Source organism: Carettochelys insculpta, chromosome 12 (genome assembly GCF_033958435.1).
Source record: "Carettochelys insculpta isolate YL-2023 chromosome 12, ASM3395843v1, whole genome shotgun sequence".
NCBI lineage: Eukaryota > Metazoa > Chordata > Testudines > Carettochelyidae > Carettochelys > Carettochelys insculpta.
In genome coordinates this window covers 2,184,711-2,205,202 of record NC_134148.1, presented here as the reverse complement: position 1 = coordinate 2,205,202, position 20,492 = coordinate 2,184,711, and the positions used below count along the sequence as shown (strand labels likewise).

General features: G+C 41.9%; 1 protein-coding gene across 2 annotated transcripts in view; it reads left to right on the top strand.

Annotated features, from left to right (window-relative positions):
* Positions 1-20,492, top strand: part of ARIH1 (ariadne RBR E3 ubiquitin protein ligase 1) — a 101,193-nt gene that overhangs the window by 40,298 nt on the left and 40,403 nt on the right. For both annotated transcript variants that reach the window (XM_075006435.1, XM_075006436.1), the window contains exon 2: positions 6,598-6,665. In XM_075006435.1, coding sequence (XP_074862536.1) covers positions 6,598-6,665 — 68 coding nt within the window. The remainder of the gene's footprint in view (positions 1-6,597; positions 6,666-20,492) is intronic.

Sequence of the window (20,492 nt, the reverse complement as noted above, 5' to 3'; positions counted from 1 at the left end):
TTCCTAACATCCTATTTGCCTTACTAACTGCCGCTGCACACTGCGTGGATGTCTTCAGAGAACTATCCACTATAACTCCAAGATCCCTTTCCTGATCTGTCGTAGCTAAATTTGACCCCATCATGTAGTACGTGTAATTTGGGTTATTTTTTCTAACATGCATTACCTTACACTTACCCACATTAAATTTCATTTGCCATTTTGCTGCCCAATCACTCAGTTTGCTGAGATCTTTTTGTAGTTCTTCACAATCCCTTTTGCTTTTGACTGTCCTGAACAACTTGGTGTCATCTGCAAACTTTGCCACCTCACTGCTTACCTCATTTTCTAGATCATTGATGAACAAGTTGAACAGGATCGGTCCCAGGACTGAGCCCTGGGGAACACCACTAGTTACCCTCCTCCATTGTGAAAATTTACCATTTATTCCCACCCTTTGTTTTCTGTCTTTTAACCAATTCCCGATCCATGAAAGGATCTTTCCTCCTATCCCATGACCACCTAATTTACATAAAAGCCTTTGGTGTGGGACCGTGTCAAAGGCTTTCTGGAAATCTAGGTATATTATGTCCACTGGGTGCCCCTTGTCCGCATGTTTATTAACCCCTTCAGAGAATTCTAATAGATTAGTTAGACACGACTTCCCTCTGCAGAAACCATGCTGACTTTTGCCCAACAATTCGTGCTCTTCTACGTGCCTTGCAATTTTATTCTTTACTAGTGTTTCTACTAATTTGCCTGGTACTGATGTTAAACTTATCGGTCTACAATTGCCAGGGTCTCCTCTAGAGCCTTTTTTAAATATTGGTGTTATATTGGCCGTCTTCTAGTCATTTGGTACCAAAGTGGATTTAAAGGATAGGTTACAAACCACTGTTAATAACTCCGCAATTTCACATTTGAGTTCTTTCAGAACCCTTGGGTGAATGCCGTCTGGTCCTGGAGACTTGTTACTATTCAGCTTATCGATTAACTCCAAAACCTCCTCTAATGTCACTTCAATCTGAGTGAGTTCTTCAGATTTGTCACCTAAAAAGGCTGGCTCAGATTTAGGAACCTCTGTAACATCCTCAGCCGTGAAGACTGAAGCAAAGAAATCATTTAATCGCTCCGCAATGGCACTGTCTTCCTTGATCGCTCCTTTTATATCTTTATCATCCAAGGGCCCCACTGCTTTTTTAGTGGGCTTCCTGCTTCTAATGTATTTAAAAAACATTTTACTATTGTTTTTTGAATTTTTGGCTAGCTGTTCCTCAAAATCTTTTTTGGCTTTTCTTACTACATTATGACACTTAATTTGGGAGTGTTTATGTTCCTTTCTATTTTCCTCACTAGGATTTGACTTCCACTTTTTAAAAGCTGCCCTTTTCTCTCTCTCTGCCTTTTTAACATGGCTGTTTAGCCATGGTGGTTCTTTGTTAGGTCTCTTACTGTGTTTTTTTATTTGGGGTATACATTTAAGTTGGGCCTCTAGTATGGTGTCTTTAAACAGTTTCCATGCAGCTTCCAGGGATTTTAGTTTAATTACTCTACCTTTTAGTTTCTGTTTAACTAACTTCCTCATTTTAGTGTAATTCCCCTTTTTGAAATTAAATGCCAGAGTGTTTGACCGCTGCGGTGTTCTTCCCAACACAGGAATATTAAAAGTTATTATATTGTGGTCACTATTTCCAAGCGGTCCAGTAACAGTTACCTCTTGGACCAGATCCTGCGTTCCAGTCAAGACTAGATCGAGAATTGACTCTCCCCTTGTGGGTTCCTGTACTAGCTGCTCCAAGAAGCAGTCATTTAAGGCATCAAGAAATTTAATCTCTGAATCCCGTCCTGAGGTGACATGCACCCAATCAATATGGGGATAATTGAAATCTCCTATTATTACTGTGTTTTTTATTTTGATAGCCTCTCTAATCTCCCTTAACATTTCAGCATCACTATCACTGTCCTGGTTAGGTGGTCGGTAATATATTCCTAATGCCATATTCATATTAGAGGAATGAATTGTTATCCATAATGATTCTATGGAACATTTTGATTCCATTAGGATTTTTACTTCATTTGATTCTATATTATCCTTCACATATAGTACCACTCCGCCACCCGCACGACCTGTTCTGTCTTTCCGATATAATTTATATCCCGGTATGATAGTGTCCCACTGATTGTCCTCATTCCACCATGTTTCTGAGATGCCTATTATGTCAACTTCCTCCTTTGATATGAGGTACTCCAGTTCACCCATCTTATTAGACAGACTCCTAGCATTAGTGTAAAAGCACGTTAAAAAACTACCACCATTTATATGTCCGCCTTTCACAGACGCGTTGGATTTTTTATATGCGATTGTTTCACATCTGATCTTGCCCATATATTCTTTCCCACGTTCCCTGTCTGACTAACTTCTAGGGAATCCCTATCTACGGAGCCTCGTGTAAGAGAAGTCTCCGTCCGATCCAGGTGCTCCCCCGCACCAATCGGCTTTCCCCCACCTCTTAGTTTAAAAACTGCTCTGCGACCTTTTTAATGTTTAATGCCAGCAGTCTGGATCCACCTTGATTTAGGTGGAGCCCATCATTCCTGTATAGGCTCCCCCTACCCCAAAAGTGTCCCCAGTTCCTAATAAATCTAAACCCCTCTTCCCTACACCATCGTCTCATCCACGCATTGAGACTCTGAAGTTCTGCCTGTCAACTTCCTGCTGAAGAAGGTTTTCTCTTTCCACATGAATTAGGATATCTCTGTTTACACCAAACCTCATGCTACCCCGAGGGAGCAGCGCTTACAAGCTGTGGATGTGTCCGTAGTGCCTTGGCTTTTTACATGGACAGGACCAAACCATTCAGGAAGTTGTGGAAGCTCTTTGTGGCTGTAGCGGACAGGCTGAAGGGCCTCCTAGTTGCATCCCAGAGCATTTCCTCCTAGAAACAGTAGCTTTATTAAGGAATGCTACAAGCTAGCAGGGGTTCCCTCTCCTCTGATCAAGGCTCTACTCTGAGGGCACAGGAAGCTTCAGCAGTGTTTTGTACATTTTCAGCACATGATTTGATTACGCAGCATGCATGCTAGGGAGGATGCTGCAGTTGGCAGGGCTGTACAGCAGTCATTCTGGGTCTACAAAATCTCCTCCTAACATCCACTTGTATTCACCTAGACTGTTCATGTGCATTCCAATCACTCGAAGAGTCAGTTACTTCCATCACTGGTGTTCTTTGAGATGTTGCTCATGTCCATTCCAAACCCTTCCACCTTTCCCCACTGTCAAAGTGGCTTGCATGAAGGAACTGAGTGAGGAGCCGGTTGTGCGGTACCTATACTGGGTGGTGTATCGGTGCCATTCTAGGGAGTGCTGATCTGATCTGACATCTAGTGATCAGGGGAGAAATTTCCTAGCAGCTGAGCATGTGTGCAGGCCTGCATTGGAATGGACATGAATGCAACTCAAACAGCAGGTTCAGAAGTACGTAAGCCCTTGCTATATGACAGACAGACTGACTGGGGAGAGCGGAAGGGAGGTTGTCCGCTATTCCCAGAAGTCTGTTGATATATGAGGATTTACTCCCCACCCACCCCTGCCAGGCTCCCCCAGCCGCCCCCCCCCCCAAAAAAACAAAAACAAAAAAAAACAAACCCTGCCACTCACTGGAGCCAACACTGATGGAGGAGCTGCTGCACCCTCCTGCGCAGCCAGTGGCCACATGCACATAGTGGCTCCAGCGGAGGAGGTGGCAGCTCTTCCAGGCAGCACCAGCGGTGAGTCTCTCAACTTTTTTTTTTTCTTGGGGCGGGGGGGTATTTTACAGATTTCAGTGGACTTTGGGAACAATGGGGGGGACAGTGTCTTTTGTTCCTGAAGTCTGCTAAATTGGGTCTGTAAAATGGAGGGTTTACTGTAATGATCTTTTCTTATGTGAAGCGGTAAATAACATTTCCTTGTTCACTTTCTGCACACCAGTCATTATTTTATAGACTTCTGTCAAATCCCCACTTGGTTGTCTCTTTCCCAAGCTGAACAGTCACAGGCTTTTTTAGTCTCCTGTATGAATTCTGTTCCATATCCTTAGTCATTTTTTTTGGTGCTTCTCTGCAACTTTTTTTCAGTTGTAATATCATTTTGTGAGATGGGGCAACCAGAACTCCGTGTAATAACTGAAGTAGGGCATATTGTGGTTTTATGTATTGGCATGCTTCCTGTCTTATCTAAACCTTCTCTAATGGTTCCTGCCAGCATGCTGATGCGCACAGAGCGGATGTATTCTCTGAAAATAATTTCTTCATGATCTTTCGTGAATAGTAACAGCTAATTTAGACCCCATTGTTGTGTGTGTCTATTTGCAATTGTTTTCCAGTGTGCATTACTTTGTATTTGTCACCATTAAATTTTGTTGCCCAGTCACCCAGTTTTACGAAGATCCATTTGTAACTCCTTCTCATTCTGCTTTGGCTTTAATTATATTGAGTAATTCTGCATTGTGTGCCAAGGTCAGCAGCTCCCAGTTTGCCCCCTTTGTGGATCATTTATGAATATGTTGAACACCAGTCCAGGTACAGATCCTTTTGAGGGACCCACAGTTGGTATGTCTGGTGTGGAACCTGACCATTTAGTCTTATCCATCTTTCCCGGCTTTAATCAGTTACTAGTCTATGAGAAGACCTTCACTCTCACCCAGTGGCTCCTTACTTTTGCCAAAGGTTTTCTGGAAATCCAAGTACAGTATTTCCACTGGACCATCCTTAGTTAAATGTTTGACACTTTCAAAGAATTCTGATAGCTTGGTAAGGCAGGATTTCCCTTTGCAAAAGCCACATTGGCTTTGGTGTGCAGGGGAAATGCCATTGTTGACATGGGCGCTCTGAGGGCAAGCACCAACACTGTAACAAGCATCTATTTTAGTCTTCAGTTATTACAGGAAACGTTTGTTTACATTGGACATAATTAAATGTGTATCTACTGCATATTCAATACTTGCACCATCCCAGCACTTCAGTAGCTTTTCCTGCCATTTCCATCCATTGCCAAATGGATCCTAACCCAGTTTGGTTTTGCTTGCAGTACACAGAAAACATCTGTGGATATTAATATAACCATGTTTTTACTGAAAAAGGTGGTTGTTGAGAGTTACATGTTCTAGGGTCTGAGTTCTTCATGTGAGAAGGGAGGTATGACAAGATAATGAGTTTTTAACAATGATGTGATAAACAACACCAGCAAAAACATACCTATTAAGATCCCTGGTGCTGCCAATGCCTGTTGCAACATTGTTGTGTACCTAAAGCAGTGTGTAAAATGCCCCAGTAACTAGGTTGATGAAATCACTATGCTCTTGAATTAACTCTCACATCAAAATGCTGACAAAAACCACTGAATCATCTGTGGGTCAACACTGTCCACAAAACATTCTCTATGTATGACTTCTCGGCCCTCGTTCTCGGAGGAAAATACATGCCTGGGAGCTGAAATTCACAACTTCACCAGACACTAAAACTTGGTCTTTAAAAAAAAAAAATGGATTATGGCTTTTTACAACAATATGAAACCTTTCAAGCATTTTTGGACTCTGATGTGAATTGGCCACTTCACCTTGATTGGGTGAGCAAATTCTTTTTACGTCGGGCCCCAGTTTTCATCCCTGCAATTAGCAGGGTACCCCTACCTGTCTAATGTCATCCCAACCAGAAATTTCATTTCATGTGGGAAAAAGCCCCTTTGGCACATGTAAGAAAATAAGTATGTAGCATGTAAAAACTTCATTAATCAGTATATAAATGTGAATGCACATAAACAGTAACATGTCAGCATTTTTAATGAAATGAATGAGCGTGAGCCCCAGAAGCCAATTGTTCTGTGTCCCCACTTATGAAATTTCACACCCTGCAAGGGAGCCTGCACACCCCGTCTTAGAATTTGTGTTAACTCCTTAGTCTAAACAGTACTTGTATTTACCTGTGTCTCATATCTTCTCCCAGGTCCTGAAAGAGATCTGTATAGCTTGGAAGCTAGTCTTGGACCAGCTGAAGTTGGTCCAATAGAATATACTCCCTTGCCCTCCTTTTTATGCAGTGGTTTTCAAACTTTTGTATTAGTGACTTCCTGCATACAGCAAGCCTCTGAGCATAGTCCCTTTTAGAAACTAAAAAGCACATTTTAAAATATTTAACACTATTGTAAATGTTGGGAGCAAAGTGGCATTTTGGAGTGGAGGCTGACAGCTGGTAACCTCCGGCAGTAAACTTGCAATCTCCTGAGGGGTCATGGACCTCCCTTTTTGAAGACCCTCCACTTTCACGATATACTATAGACAAGAAGTCAGCTGTGGAGCATTGAATCTACAGTGGTGTCTCCATTTGGTTTCAATGAATTTCTTAAGATAGTACTTAAGAAAAATGCTTATACTCAAATTTTAAACAAGCTTACTGACTTTCCCAAGTGTGCTTCACTGCTTGGGATTAATAGTTCATCTACTGTGGAGATAAACACTTAGTTTTCATGGTCTCCATGCTTGCTTGTCAAGTGCCTTATTTTGGTCATTTGATCATCAATGAACTGAGCTGTAATAGTGTACTGTTATTGGTTGTACATTATTTTATTTTCTCTTTCTCTAGAACCCGGCAACCATCACCAGAATACTACTTAGCCATTTCAACTGGGATAAAGAGAAGCTGATGGAAAGGTAAGTAGCCACCTCTTTAGCTACTTTGAAAAGTGCAGGTAATTGGATTGATCTGGTCCAGGATCAGATAAATACAGAATGTATGGAGAATGCAAGACAGAGGAAATGTTGGTGCTTTTTTAATAGCTGTGCAGCCCAGTGGTGGTTTTAGCACTGATAATTTAATACCCATAAGAAATATGCCTACTTCTTTTGAGGGGAGGTTTTTTGTTGTTGGCTTTTCCCTACCCTTAAGTTTCCTTTCACTTTCATATGTACATACTTGAGAAATTTTGCATTTCTGCAAGGATTCCAAATGCCCTTCAGAGAAGCAAGTACAAACATGTTCCTGTTATCTTGCAAATGCTTGTAATACTCAGAATGGGGTGCCTTGTGCACTTCATTCTTTCATGTTCGTCATCTTCTGTCAAACGTGTTGGGTCTTGGGTGGCCAGAAATAGACAGTGTGTTAATCCTGCAGTGACTAAATTGCTCTTGACTGATACAGGACACCAGTATAATATGTGCTAGCCTGTCTTATTTTCATCTTTTGGATGTGATTTTTTTTTTGTTTTGTTTTGTGTTTTAGGGTGTTTTTGGTTTAGAGATGGTAATGTTTAACTGTTAAGCCTCACTGTAAATGAAGTATAGTTAATGGTTACAGTTAATCGGTAGGGGCTGGAGTAGTTGTCCACCTGCCACCTGTGGGAGTTTGCTCCAGCCCTGTGGGGCTGGCTGGGGAGCTGTGGTTGGGTCAGAGTACCCCTGTTGGGAGGAGGGGCAGGAGTGGCTGGGGAGGTTAACCTGTTAACTAAATTAAACAGGATTTTACATTGCTAGTGGTTTGACTCTTGGGCTCTTTGCTCGTTTGTATCAGTTTCAGTCAAATGCATGTGCCGCCTGCATGTATGTCAAAAACTTTTCCCCCGAAGACCCCCTGTTGGGTCAGCAGTGGTGCTCACTAAACTGTTGCCTTCATGGCACTCAGTAGATGAGCCTGCTGAACCACTTCCTCCCTCCCAGTTCCTTTCTTACCGTCCTGTGGTGGCATTGGAAGTGTTTGCTTTTGTGTTGCAATGCTTTCCTTAGCCATCTCAGTTATGTTGTAGTTATTATTGTAGTGTTGATAGTTGTTGGTTAATGTTAGTTGGTGGTTGGGATAAGGCTTATAGTGCTTGTCACAAGTCTACCAGTTAACTACCCCTACGACTCGTCCCCTAGGTGCTTGGTGGAGGCCCATCACTGAGTGCTGTAAATTTGCAAGGCTCTCAAGCCTCACACAAAGAGAGAGGGACTTGTTTGAAACAGTTTGTGATGGAAGCCATACTTCGACCCATGGCACATCCAGGGTGGATCGATTTTTAAATCAAGTAAATTAAAACATTTAAATTATGACTTAAATACCCCTCCCCAAAAAAATCAACTTACCAAAAAGCTCACTGACTCTGCTTAGAGTGCACTAAACTTTGGAATAAGCTACAAGGAAACAAGTGTATAGAATGGGGTTCCCTTGGGAAAGCTGTGTTATGCTGAAATAAAATAGGAAATAGACGTATGGCATCACCGTTTATGGTCTGTTCCAAAATAAGGGGCATGCCATTTTCTTATCTTTTATATTACTTAATATAATCATTAAACTCTAGATTTTTCTTACTTGTACCTCTCTATTTGTAACCTATTAACTAATTAAAAATGTAAGAAATATCTAAGCAATTTTTTTCCTAGCGACATCCAACACAGGAAACAGCTTGGGAATTTACTTGTCAAATCACACACTAAAAGGCAGAGTCTTGAAAATGATGCAGTGCAAAGTGAATTATTTAAGTAACTAACCAGTTGATTCACTCATTTGCTCTTACTAAGTAGTTTTCCTTATGTTGGTTCCTCCATGCAGTTAGACCCTGCATCATCATCTTGCACTGTGTGCAGTCATTGCCCAGGGAACAAATTTCTTCCAAATGTACCCAGGTAGGGACTATTTCTGCCCAGGAGCCATTATGTTTTTTGTGGCAAAAATATTGGGTAATACACAAGTGTGTGCTGAAAAATGTCTGCCACCTGAGAAGTCAAAATGTGACAGACTGATTTTTCAACCTCTTCCATATTAAGATTTTGTTACAACCAAGTGTCAGGATCTTCATCTAATGATAAAAAAGGGAAGGTGCTTGCAACCTGATGGGACCTGTTTGACCCCTGGAATAGCCCACAGGTCCTTTGCTCGCTCTGATTTCTCTTGGTCAGTAAGGCACTTGTGCTCTTGCCCTTAATTCCAAGGGGTAAAGTATCTTGAAATTCCAGGACATGTAGCAAATGGATAAATGTCTTAAATTGCACAAAACCACACTGGAAAATGTCATGTTATGTCCTCTTGTAAGATACCAGAGGAAAGTTACAGGCACCCAGATGATAGCTCATGCACCCTCATTCTTGGTAGCAAAAAAGTCAGTGTGGGCTGATAGAAGGGATAATGTATTGACTCCTTCCTCCCATTGCTTCCTCACAAATCAAGTTGCTTGCTTTGCTTGATTGTTTTGGATTATTCTTTGGTAGCTGCATCACACATCTAATCTGGCCAGTAAAAGTAAGAGCACTGGGGGCTAGCCATAGCTGACTCAGTGAAAGATATGTTGGCTGTATATCAAAGAATCGTAGAACACTAGAACTGGAAGGGACCTCAAGAGGGCATCAAATCCAGTTCTCTGCCCTCTTGGCAGGACCAAACACCGTCTAGACCATCCCCGATAGAGGTCTGTCTAACCTGCTCTTAAATATCTCCAGCAATGGAGATTTTACAACCTCAACCTCCGTAGGTAACTTATTCTTTTGTAAGGGGTCAGCCACTCCCAGTCTCTGCTTAATCCTTGGTTGATGGAGTCAAATTTGCAAATGAATTGCAGCTCGGAGATTTCTCTCCTCCATTTTATTTTTGAAATGTTTTAGTTGTAGGACTGTTACTTTTAAATCTGTTAATGAGTGTCCAGGGAGATTGAAGTGTTCTCCTACAGGTTTTTGTATATTACCGTTCCTGATGTCTGATTTATGTCCATTTATTTTTACGTAGACGCTGTCCAGTTTGGCCAATTTCAATTGGAGTGGGGCATTGCTGGTACATGATGACATATTACATTAGTAGGTGTGCAGGTAAAGGAGCCCCTGATGGTATGGTTGATGTTAAGTCCTGTGATATCACTGGTGTAGATATGTGAGCAGAGTTGGCAGAGAGGTTTGCAGGAATTGGTTGCAGGTTTAGACTTAATGTGTTGGGGTGTATAGTTGCTGGTGAGAATTTAAGGTTGGCAGGCTGTCTACTGCAGCTCTGGATGTTCACACCTCCACATTAGAATCTGACAATGGGCTACATCCCCGCTGAATGATCTGACTTGTTTTCTCCTCTCTTGGTGTATACTACAGATAAGCCATTTCCACCCTGACTGAATAGACCTTGTGAGCTGTGGCCCTCTCTTTTACTGAGACCCCCTTCTTTAAATACTTCTCTGACCACCCCCCGCATTCATGCATCTGATGAAGCAGGTCTTTACCCACGAAAACTTAGTTATCTGTTAGTCTATAAGGTGCCACAGGACTTCTTGTTCTCTGAGATTGGTTATCCAGCCAGTTTTGCACCCATCTTATAGTGGCCCCATCTAAATTGTGTTTGCTTAGTTTATTGATAAGATCATGCAAGACCACGTCAGATGCCTTAAAGTCTAGGTATATCACATCCACTGCCTGTCCCTCATCACAAGACTTGTTATCCTGTCAAAAAAAGCTATTAGATTGGTCTGGCATGATTTGTTCTTCACAAATCCATGCTGCCTGTTACAATAGATAAAGCATGGCATAGTGCAGGGGTCAGCAACCTGTGGCTCTGGAGCCACAGGCGGCTCTTTTGAGGGGTCAGTTTTGGCTCTGGAAGCTGCTGCTGCCACCAGCACCACTTAAACAAAAAACTAAATTCAGGTGGATGCTGTTGAATGAACTGAATTTAGTTTTGTTGGTTAAGCATTGGCAGCCGGAGCAGTCAGCTGCGGCAGGGCAGGGAGCCCTGGAGGGGAAAGCTGGCTGGGCAGGGAGCTGCCCCATATGGGCGGAAATCTTAAGATGACATGAAAGCTGCAGGTAGGGGCATGCGAGCCTGCCCCTGCCGGAGCTGTGCAGCTGCACTGGGAAGGAGGCGGTGGCGAGCAGTGGGGTGGGGAGACAGCAGCCGCAGCCATGGCAGAACTGCACACTGAGATGAGTTAAGCCTGAGGGTGGCGGGGGAGGTTTGCAGCATAGGGGGTAAAGTCTAGGGATGGGGGGTAACAACTTTCTAACTGGCACAAATTGTTTGTGCATTGTTCTTAAAATAAGGGTGATAAAAAGCACGGTTTGACATTAAGGACTGTCTTGTATTCACATGCATTGTGGCTCTTGAAGGGTTGATTTGAAAAATGTCTCTTCTTGCGATTTCAGTTGCAGACCCCTGGCATTGTGTGTTTACTGTACTCTGTGTATAGCAGACAACTGTAGAGGCCACAATTGCCTCATACAACCTTGCACTGAATATTTAGATTTTCAGAAGTAGGTACAGGGCTGTCCACAGGATTTATGGTGCCCTACACGGTACTATTAAACTGGTGCCCCTATACCAGATGTCAGCTGTGGAGAAGTCTTTTTTTAGAGATGTGACTTTTTAAAAATCTTTAGCAACACATTAATGAAATATACTTAAAACAAATTTTAAACTAGGGTCCTGTTGGCTAACACAGTAAATTCAGAAATTGGCGGGTTCGCAAATGTTGGTTAAATGATTCATTACCAAGCGCATATCTCTTTCACAGGTTCTACTGTTAGCTCTGGCAGGCTTTTTCCACTTAAGTTAACTAGATCTTTTATGGAGAAAACAAAGCCACAGAGCAGGGATGATAAGACCATGGTTGGGTGGACCTTTAAGACCCAGTGGTGCCCCAGATCTTCACAACTGTACTGCATATTCTGCCAGTGCAGCTCTAAGTACATATTTCTATTTTTGTGGATTTCATACCTTTTAAAATATTTTAACATCTTCAGAGCTTAACCTTAAGAAGTTTACTACTTGGATTTGTAATATTTGGGGAGGTAATTCCAGTACCCATGTGTAAAGCATTTTACTCCTCATTATTAGTACTTGCACTTTGAAACCCATTTTAACACACCTGTTGGCAGGGAATTATGTACAGTTTTCAAAGCCACACACAGTGGTTAGAAACCCTTTGGAAAGTCAGTGGGATTGGGCACCTACTCTTTCCATTTTAATGACTTGAAATCTGTTGTGTGGTGTTTTTTTGTTTTTGTTTTTGTTTTTTGTTTTTTGTTGTTTTTTTTTAAAGCTCCTCTGAAACAGCTTAAGACCCACTGAGACCATTTTGCAAATGCCTCTGGGATGTTTGCACATTATTCCAATTTCCAGGACAAGTACAGAATTTTGTTACATTGAAGAAAATACTTTTGGATGTAAATCTTTTCATGTGCAGTTATGTTCAGAAAGACTGCGTAATAAAGATTAGTTGAAACAAGAACTCAAAAATCCATTTATATTGTCATCCATTAGTAACTTCTGTTAAATCCAAGAAGTTGCTTAATTGCATGTGAGTTTTGAGCTTGTCTTATTACTTACAGGAGGTAATGTCCTTAAACCTCTTGTAGGCTTGACAGAAACAATAAGAATGCCTTAGTTAAAACATGAACTCCCTAGTGCCTGTTCTTCCCAGTGAGCTTAATTCTGTCAAGTGTGAGGAATGGACAGGATTTAAATTCTCCAGGTTCAAATTAGAGGTTAAGGCCATGATTCAGTGCCAAGTATCTGATATTCTACATAGTTGTAAGTAGGAATTCAGTGTCGGTCGTTGGACACTTACTCAAGTTAGAATTCATACACTTCCATTACACAGAAATCTGGCTATGATAGTTAATGCAAAAGCTTAAATACACATCGTAAGAAACGGCATTACAAGTTTATAAGAAACATTCAGTTGGATGCACTACATGAGATTTAAGCTACAACTATTTCTACGCAGATTTTCAGAGCATGAGAAATGACTAAATGTACTATCCAAAAGAATTTTATGAATGTTTTATATACCTTGCTGTTTACAAGGGAATGTAAATTGTCCTGTTCGTCTGGGACTCCTAATCTTCTGTTCAAGTTAGTTACTGCAACAAGCAAAAATGTTGTGCAAAAGATATCCCTGAATGCACACAGGGAGCAGATCTCTTCTTTCAATAAGCAGGTGCTGTTTTTACTTAGCCACAAATACAGTAATCCTGTACTAGGAACATGTGGTTTTTAAAATCACTGACCTGTATGTCTATACTGCCTGCCAAACTCTTGGAACTAATTGCCATGTTGTACATCTTCAGTCCGTTTACAAATTTCTGTAATTTTCTTCATGCAGTATCCGAGAGTATTTAAATAGCCCATATCTGTTTCTTCAGAATGATGTGGCTAAATATCTTGCAGCAGCAAATAAGTGAATGAAAATATTACTGCTTGTTTAATTTGCTTTTAGCCTTGCGGATCCAGCATAGCTGAGTGAGCTGCATTTTCCTTTTTGTGAATCAGAATTGTTTAAAAAGTTCCAATTATAGGGGTTATTACTCACCTAAATCCTGTGAAAGCAATGGGGAGGTGCACATCTGTCGGAGCAAAGTCTGCCTCACAGAATCTCTCTTCTGTCAGTCCCACCAGTGCATATTTTTGACCCGGGTTGTCATGCCCCCTTTGGGCAGTGTTGCCTTCCTCCCACTCTTTTGATCATCACATATTACCAAAGTGCTTGAAACCTGTGATTGAAGAAAGTTCGACATGGGCTTGTACTGGAAGGTATCTCAGTGCTTTCAAGTCTGCTCTGCAATCTGCCAAAGAATTCCAGTTTACTCAGTGAGCCAGCCTTATCACCAACTGTCAGTCCCGCGTGGCATTTTGAGGATCAGTTTAAACTTTTCACATTGTAACTGTTGCTGTTGGCAAAAATTGAAAGGAGGGAATGGAAATGGTTGCTTTGAATTTGTTGCTAAGTTGTCATTTAGAAGAGGAAGACAACCTTAGGTGCAAAATTGTAGTTATTGAAAAGATAATCAGTGGGAAACAGGCTACAGACTTCAGACTTACACCAATGACAGAGGCGATCATGTTGCTGGAGGAGAGGTGCTATATATGAAAGCAAGCATAATTAGATATAATAATCGTAAATAAACCAGGCTGTACCATAGAATCTCTTTGAATAGAAATTCTGTATTTGAATTACAGTATAGCAGTAGGAATGTACTACCACCTGCCTCACCAGAATGGTGACTGATTGTGAAATGCTAAGGTAGGTTAGAGAAGCTACCAAAACAAACAACCCAGTAATAAGGGAGACATTTCTAGTCAAAATTGGGACAGTTGAAACTAGGTCATCTCAGGATGAGATGCAGAGATAAAAATCTCTAGACACCATTGATTGCTGCTTGGAGTAGCCTGTCCTAGAACATGCAAGGGGACAGCCAATTCATGCTTTTGTTCCCCATGGCACACAGGATGTGATCTAAGAGGTGAGTGAGTATAGCTGATCTGCTCAGTAATAATTAAGGATATGATTTGGTCATGCAGGTGATAGAACCCATGGCTGTAACAAATGTCTGTGACTTTTACATCAGTCCCTGGTAACAGAGCTCAGGTTGCTAGCCTGTGAATTTTAATAAACATCTGTGTCAAGATCTTAAACACCAAAGAAACCCACTTAATACCATTTAACTTCAAAAAAGGAGTTACACAAATGTGAGGAAGAAAGTTAAACAAATGGAAAGGAATGGTTACAAGAGTGAAATGCCTGCAAGCTGCATGGAGTTTCTTTAAAAACACCATGAGAGAGGCTCAAAATGTCACTGCAGCTAAACAGTGTGTGAAAAGTGTTTAGAGATGGATATCGATTAAAAATTAGAAGCCAGGGCCTACTTAGGAGAGTAAGAATCCTAAATTCTGGCAAGACAACTTCAAAAATGTAATCAGACAGGCCAAAAGAAATCAAAGAGCAACTGGCAAAAGAACAAACAGCAAAAATGTTAAGTGCATCAGAAGCAGGAAGCCTGCCAAACATTGGGACCACTGAACAAGCTAGGTATTAAAGAAGCCCTCAAAGAATATATATAGGATCATTGCAAAGAAGCTAAATTAATTTTATGCATCAGTCTTTGTTGCTGAGGATGAAGGAGATTCCCACACCTGAGCCATGTGTTTTAGGTGACAAATCTGAGGATGTCCTAGATTGATGTTTTGGAATAAAATGATCAATTTAAGTTACCTGAGTTCTGAAGGAACTCTAGTATGAAATAACAGAACTACTAACTGATAGGTAAATTACCACTTTCATCAGCATCTGAACCAGATGACGGGGGAGAGTTAATGGCATGAATTTTAAAAAAAGATAAAATAAATAAAAATCTGGGAGCTCAATGGCAATTATGGGCCAGTAAACCTAATTTCAGTATCAGGCAAATTGGTTGAAACTGTGACAGACAAACAGATGAACATATTAGGTTGGAGGAAGAGTTAAATGTGGCCTTTAAGGGGAAATCATTCCCCACCAATCTTAGAATTAATTTTTTGAAGGTGTTGTCAAGTGTGCGGACAAAGGTGATCCAGTCTATATTGTGTACTTGGACTTTAAGAAGGCCTTTGACAAGATCTCTCACCAACCTTTACTATTAAGTAAGGATGCAGGGGTGTGGGGGTGGGTGTGGGTAGAGTAAGGACACACCCCATTTCAGCAATTGAAATGTAGAGGGGGCAAGTGACCCACCTAAGGGAGCACATGACCCCATATGCCACTTTCCACCTCCATGCGTCACCTTTGGATTCATGGGGTAAAAGTGTCTTCTGGTGGATTAGTAATTAAAGCAGGGGTGGGCAATACTTTTTGATGGGATGTCATGCCAAGATTAAGTGGTCAAGTGCTACGCTTTTCTATGGAGGGATGTGGGGTTTGGGACAGAGGTTGGATGCAGAAGAGAGCTTGAGGTAGGATGTTGGGGTACAGGAGCAGGTCTGAGAGGGAGTTTGAGTGAAGGAGAAGGTTTGTGACCTTGGGCAGGGGGTTGGGGTGCAGGATCTGGGAGAGAGTATATGTGCAGGAGAGTATTATGAACTGGGGGAAGGGTGCAGGAGGGGCTGCAGAGGGCTTGGGTTGTGACCTAGGGCAGGGGATTGAGGTGCTGGGGAGGCGTAGGGGTGCAGGAGAGGACTTTCTCTTGGGGGAGAGGTGTAGGATAGGGTGCAGGGTCTGGGAGGGAGTTGTGCTGGGGCAGAGGGTGTTGGTCATGACCAGGGGCAAGGATTGGGAGTGCAGGAGTGGGGTGGGGTGCCAGATGCAGGATCTGGCTGGAAGGCACTTACCTAGGTGGCTCCCGACAAGTAGCCCAGTGGGACCCTCAGCCCCAGACCATTCAAAGTGGGTGCCTGCTGGGGCCACGTGTCTAAGTGCCCATGCCGCTTGCTGATGGCATGGAGGGAGGTGGAAGAGACTTTGCAAGCTGTCCCCACTCCCTGCACAATCCTGGATGCTCCCACTGGCTGGAAACCCCACCTCCTGGAAGCCACATGCAGCACCTAGAGGGGCACAGCCCTGGCAACCAGCTGCTTTGAGCAGACTGGGGCTGTGGCAGGCAGGCGGCCTCCCCAGGGGTCCCAGATTTGTCCCGCTGGCTGGTATTTGCCCGTCCCTGGGGTAAAGGGTAAGAGAAAAAGGTGGGAATAAATGGCTTGTTTTCACAGTGGAGGGAGACAAATAGTGGTTGTCTCAGTGGTGGGAGCAGTACAGGTCAGTATATTCATAAATGAGCCAAAAAAGGGGCTAAGCAGTAAGCTGCCTACTTTGGCAAATGATACAAAATGAGTCAAGCTATTTAAACCCAGAGTGGACTGCGAACAGTCACACAGCAGTCACGTAGAGTTGGGTGCCTTGGCAACAGAGTGACTGCTGAAAACCCAGTTTAAATGTAAAGTAATCAACACACATCTAGTTGGGAATATTTTTTCCAAGGTGGCAGGGTCTAAATTAGCTGTTAAACTCGAGAGAAGGCAGGATGAATGTTTTAACATCCCTTTTGGGCTCATTGTACCAATTTTGGTTCTTAGTTTATATCCTTTGGTGTCCCTGGCCACCTCAGTTAGTGGTGGTGAAGAACAAAATTTCTTTTAAAAAAAAAACATTTATTTGGTGAAAAAAGTCATTTAATATGTGTACAGCTGGCGGAGAATTGCTGAAAACCCCGGGCTTTAGAACAATTGAAGCAGCATTGGCCCCACCTGATAGGAAGGAGAGGTTAGCTAGTAAACCTTCCAGCTCCTCGGACTTTTGTGTGCGGAGTCCCTGTTTCTATCCAGCAAGCAGCTTGTACTGTCCACTGAGAGGAGGCTTTGTAGTTTCCAGGAGAGTCCAGCATTCCGATGCCTTGATTTGGGTCAAATCAGGTACATGGCTTTTAAGAGTCTTTAATTATGACTGCTTCTCCACACATCTAGCTACAGGGACATGTGTCTGTTGGTAATAGGGTAAAGACAATCAAATCCAGTTCTGCTGAATCATTATCAGATGGTGGTAGCTTTCAGGCAGTCACCACCTGGGTTGGATTTAACTGGCTAACTTTTGGAGGGGAGAAATAACTGTCACAATAAATGGTGCTTTTAATTCCCCCACATTCAGCCATTTACAATTAAATGAGTTCATGGGTCAGGCTCCATGAGTACCTGAACCTGCCACAACCTCATAGAACATCTTGGGGTATCTTGAGATTGTTTCAAAATCAGATCCTCTTGCTGCTGCTGCTGCTGCTTTGTGATCCTTTGAGAAGGGGGTGGTGATCTTCTTGAACCTCTTCTCCCAGCCTTCTTGTGTAGGAGCAAAGGCACATGGAAGTGCTGGCTAGCAGTGGCTGTGAGACTTGGAAGTAAAGTGGTGCTTTTTTTTAGAAGGGAAGGGAGGAGAGTCGAGATGGAGTTCAAATAAATGGCAAATTGAAAATCACTACGGAATGTTCTTTGATTTCATTGTTGTGTACCAACCAGTTCCAGGCATGGAAGTCCCTCTGCTTGGGACACCACTTCACTAATAAAACATTTCATGTTAGAATGTTGATAATGGATCAGAGAGGAAAGAGGATGTAGCTGTTAGCATCCTGCAACTTGGGAATCGGAGTTCATTTTCTGCTTCGCCACAGGCAGCTTACATTGTTTTTTGTGCTCTTTTCTCCATGTCTCATAAAGGAGCTGGAAGAATAAATTCAGTAGATTGCAGAAATGGGGTTAAGGACTACATAAGTGTTGTAGTTTGTTCATTTGTCCCAGTGCTGATTTGAAGACTGGAGAGGGTTGTAACATCTGTGTCAGACTTAGCTCCCTGTGGATTTTTTTTGGGAAGAACTCCTCTTCTTCTTGTGCATCAAACTTGTTTGCCAGTTCTAATTGCAAAGCCAGTTTCACTTATGGAAACCCTCTGAGGCTTGCTTTATTATGTCAAGTAAGTGACTTTCAGCTTTCTTGTCTGATCTCATGGTGATATGGTGGCAGAATAGGGGAGCTGTTGTCTGCCACCAGAAGTGAGCACAATCTGACTTCCACATGGCATTAAAATTTCCATATACATATAAGATGTTTACATTGCACTGTAGTCGAAAGGTTGAAAAGAGAACCTTTGCCTAATACCTAACCAGCACTGGTCAGATTATCATCAGATTTTTGCAAACAGGTAACTTTTTGACAGGCTAATAGTTGAGATCTTGGGATGGATTTGGCATTAAAAGCTAAAGAGAAGTTATGTGCTCGGGACAGCTCTACAATGCAGCCTTGCTTCAGAGCAGCTGTAGCACTTCCTGTGAAGTTTCTGTAAGCCAATGGGCTTATCAGCTTCACTCTGATACATAGGTGGGAGAAGCACTGCCTAGATGGACGTGGAGGTGCTTATAACTACATTACTTTCCACCTCACTGAGCAAAGTAGTTACACCAAGGTAAGTGTGTAGTTAGACCCAGCCTCCTCTTTTTTTTGTTTTCCTGTCCCTTTGAATAAGGACATATTTATTGTTCTGTAGCTTTCCTGTTGAAGAGGTTTTGAGCATACAAAGTAGTCCATACCCCCCTTTCCTCTATTTACCTGACACAAAAGCCTCCAAAGTTTGAGTGAAGAAATTGAATTGCATGAAGAACTCTCCATTGCTTCTTTAACTTTAAGCTTCATTTGATCAAAGGGCACTGGAATATACGCTTGGTCTTTCTCTGTGGTTTCATCAATAGATTTCTATGCTAATTGCCTATTAGTAACAGAGAGGGAGCCGTGCTAGTCTATACACTATCAAAACAAAAAGCGGTCAAGTAGCACTTTGAAGACTAGCAAAATAATTTATAAGGTGAGCTTTTGTGGGAGAGACCCACTTCTTCAGACCATAGCCATACCAGAACAGACTCAATATTTAAGGCACAGAGAACCAAAAACAGTAGTCAAGGAGGTTGACAAAGAATTTCTGACAGTCACATGTTGTTTGAATTTTTTTTAAATAAACTGATGTTGTATAGGAAAATGAGAATGAGACAAGTGAACCAAAAACAGTAATCAAGGAGGTTGACGACCTCCTTGATTACTGTTTTTGGTTCTCTGTGCCTTAAATATTGAATCTGTTCTGGTCTGGCTATGGTCTGAAGAAGTGGGTCTGTCCCACGAAAGCTCATCTAATAAATTATTTTGCTAGTCTTTAAAGTGCTACTTGACTGCTTTTTGTTTTGATAATTGCCTATTAGTCTTCTAGCTACGAGGATAGAAATTGCTGTTCATGGGGCCGAAGCACTCGGCTCAGGTTTTTCTGTCAGCTTGTTCACCTGTCTCTTTCTCATTTTCCTATGCAACATCAGATTATTTATTTAAAAAAAAATTCAAATAACATGTGACTTTGTCAGAAAATCAAACTGGCCTTTTGACTCCAAAATGCAGCAGCTGTGTCTTCATTTGTGTTCCTCTTTCGAAAGAGGAATGCAAATGAGGGAAATCAAAAATGTAAAGGTGGCACTGATTTACATATCCCATGCTTCGTTTACATAAGCTCGTTTCAGAAGGGATTCTTTCAAAAGAAAAACAGCAGTGTACACAGGGCCCTTTTCAAAATATACCCCATCTTTGAAAGACCCCTTATTCCTAATTTTTTTTGAATAAGGGTTCTTTTGAAGACAGGGTACTCTTTGAAAGGGCCCAGTCTACACTGCTTTTTTTCTTTTGAAAGAATCCCTTCTGAAAAGAGATTATGCAAATAAAGCGTGAGATATGTAAATGAAGACCTCACTTGCATTTTTGATTTCTCTCATTTGCATTCCTCTTTTGAAAGGGCAATGTGAGTGTAGACGTAGCCACCATCACTTCTGTTTCCTGACCATGATTCAAATCATCCTGTGCAATTTTATACCTTTGTTCCTGTTCTGTTACTCAAATTCATACAACACACAACCTAAGTTTTACTTTCATTATATGAAATTCCAAGGCATCCTTCAGTCTGCATAGACTAGATGGATCGTGCCCTTCGTAACTCCATTTAAGATCGTCATTTGCAGTGTTGACTGTGACTGTGGAGGCCCACATGAGAGTGATAGTCCTTACTACATCGGCTGCATATGTAGTGGGTGTCTGGCAGGTCCTTGCTGTCCCTTTCTATGGGCTATATGAAATAAAGGTTAAACATATGCTAGGTCTTCACCTCTGTCAGATTTGTGTACTAACTTAATTGGAATGCACATTAAGACGTGGCAGTGTCTTATAACACACCCATAAATTTCCATGGGAAACCAACTTTTGCCAGTTTCCTAAGTCGT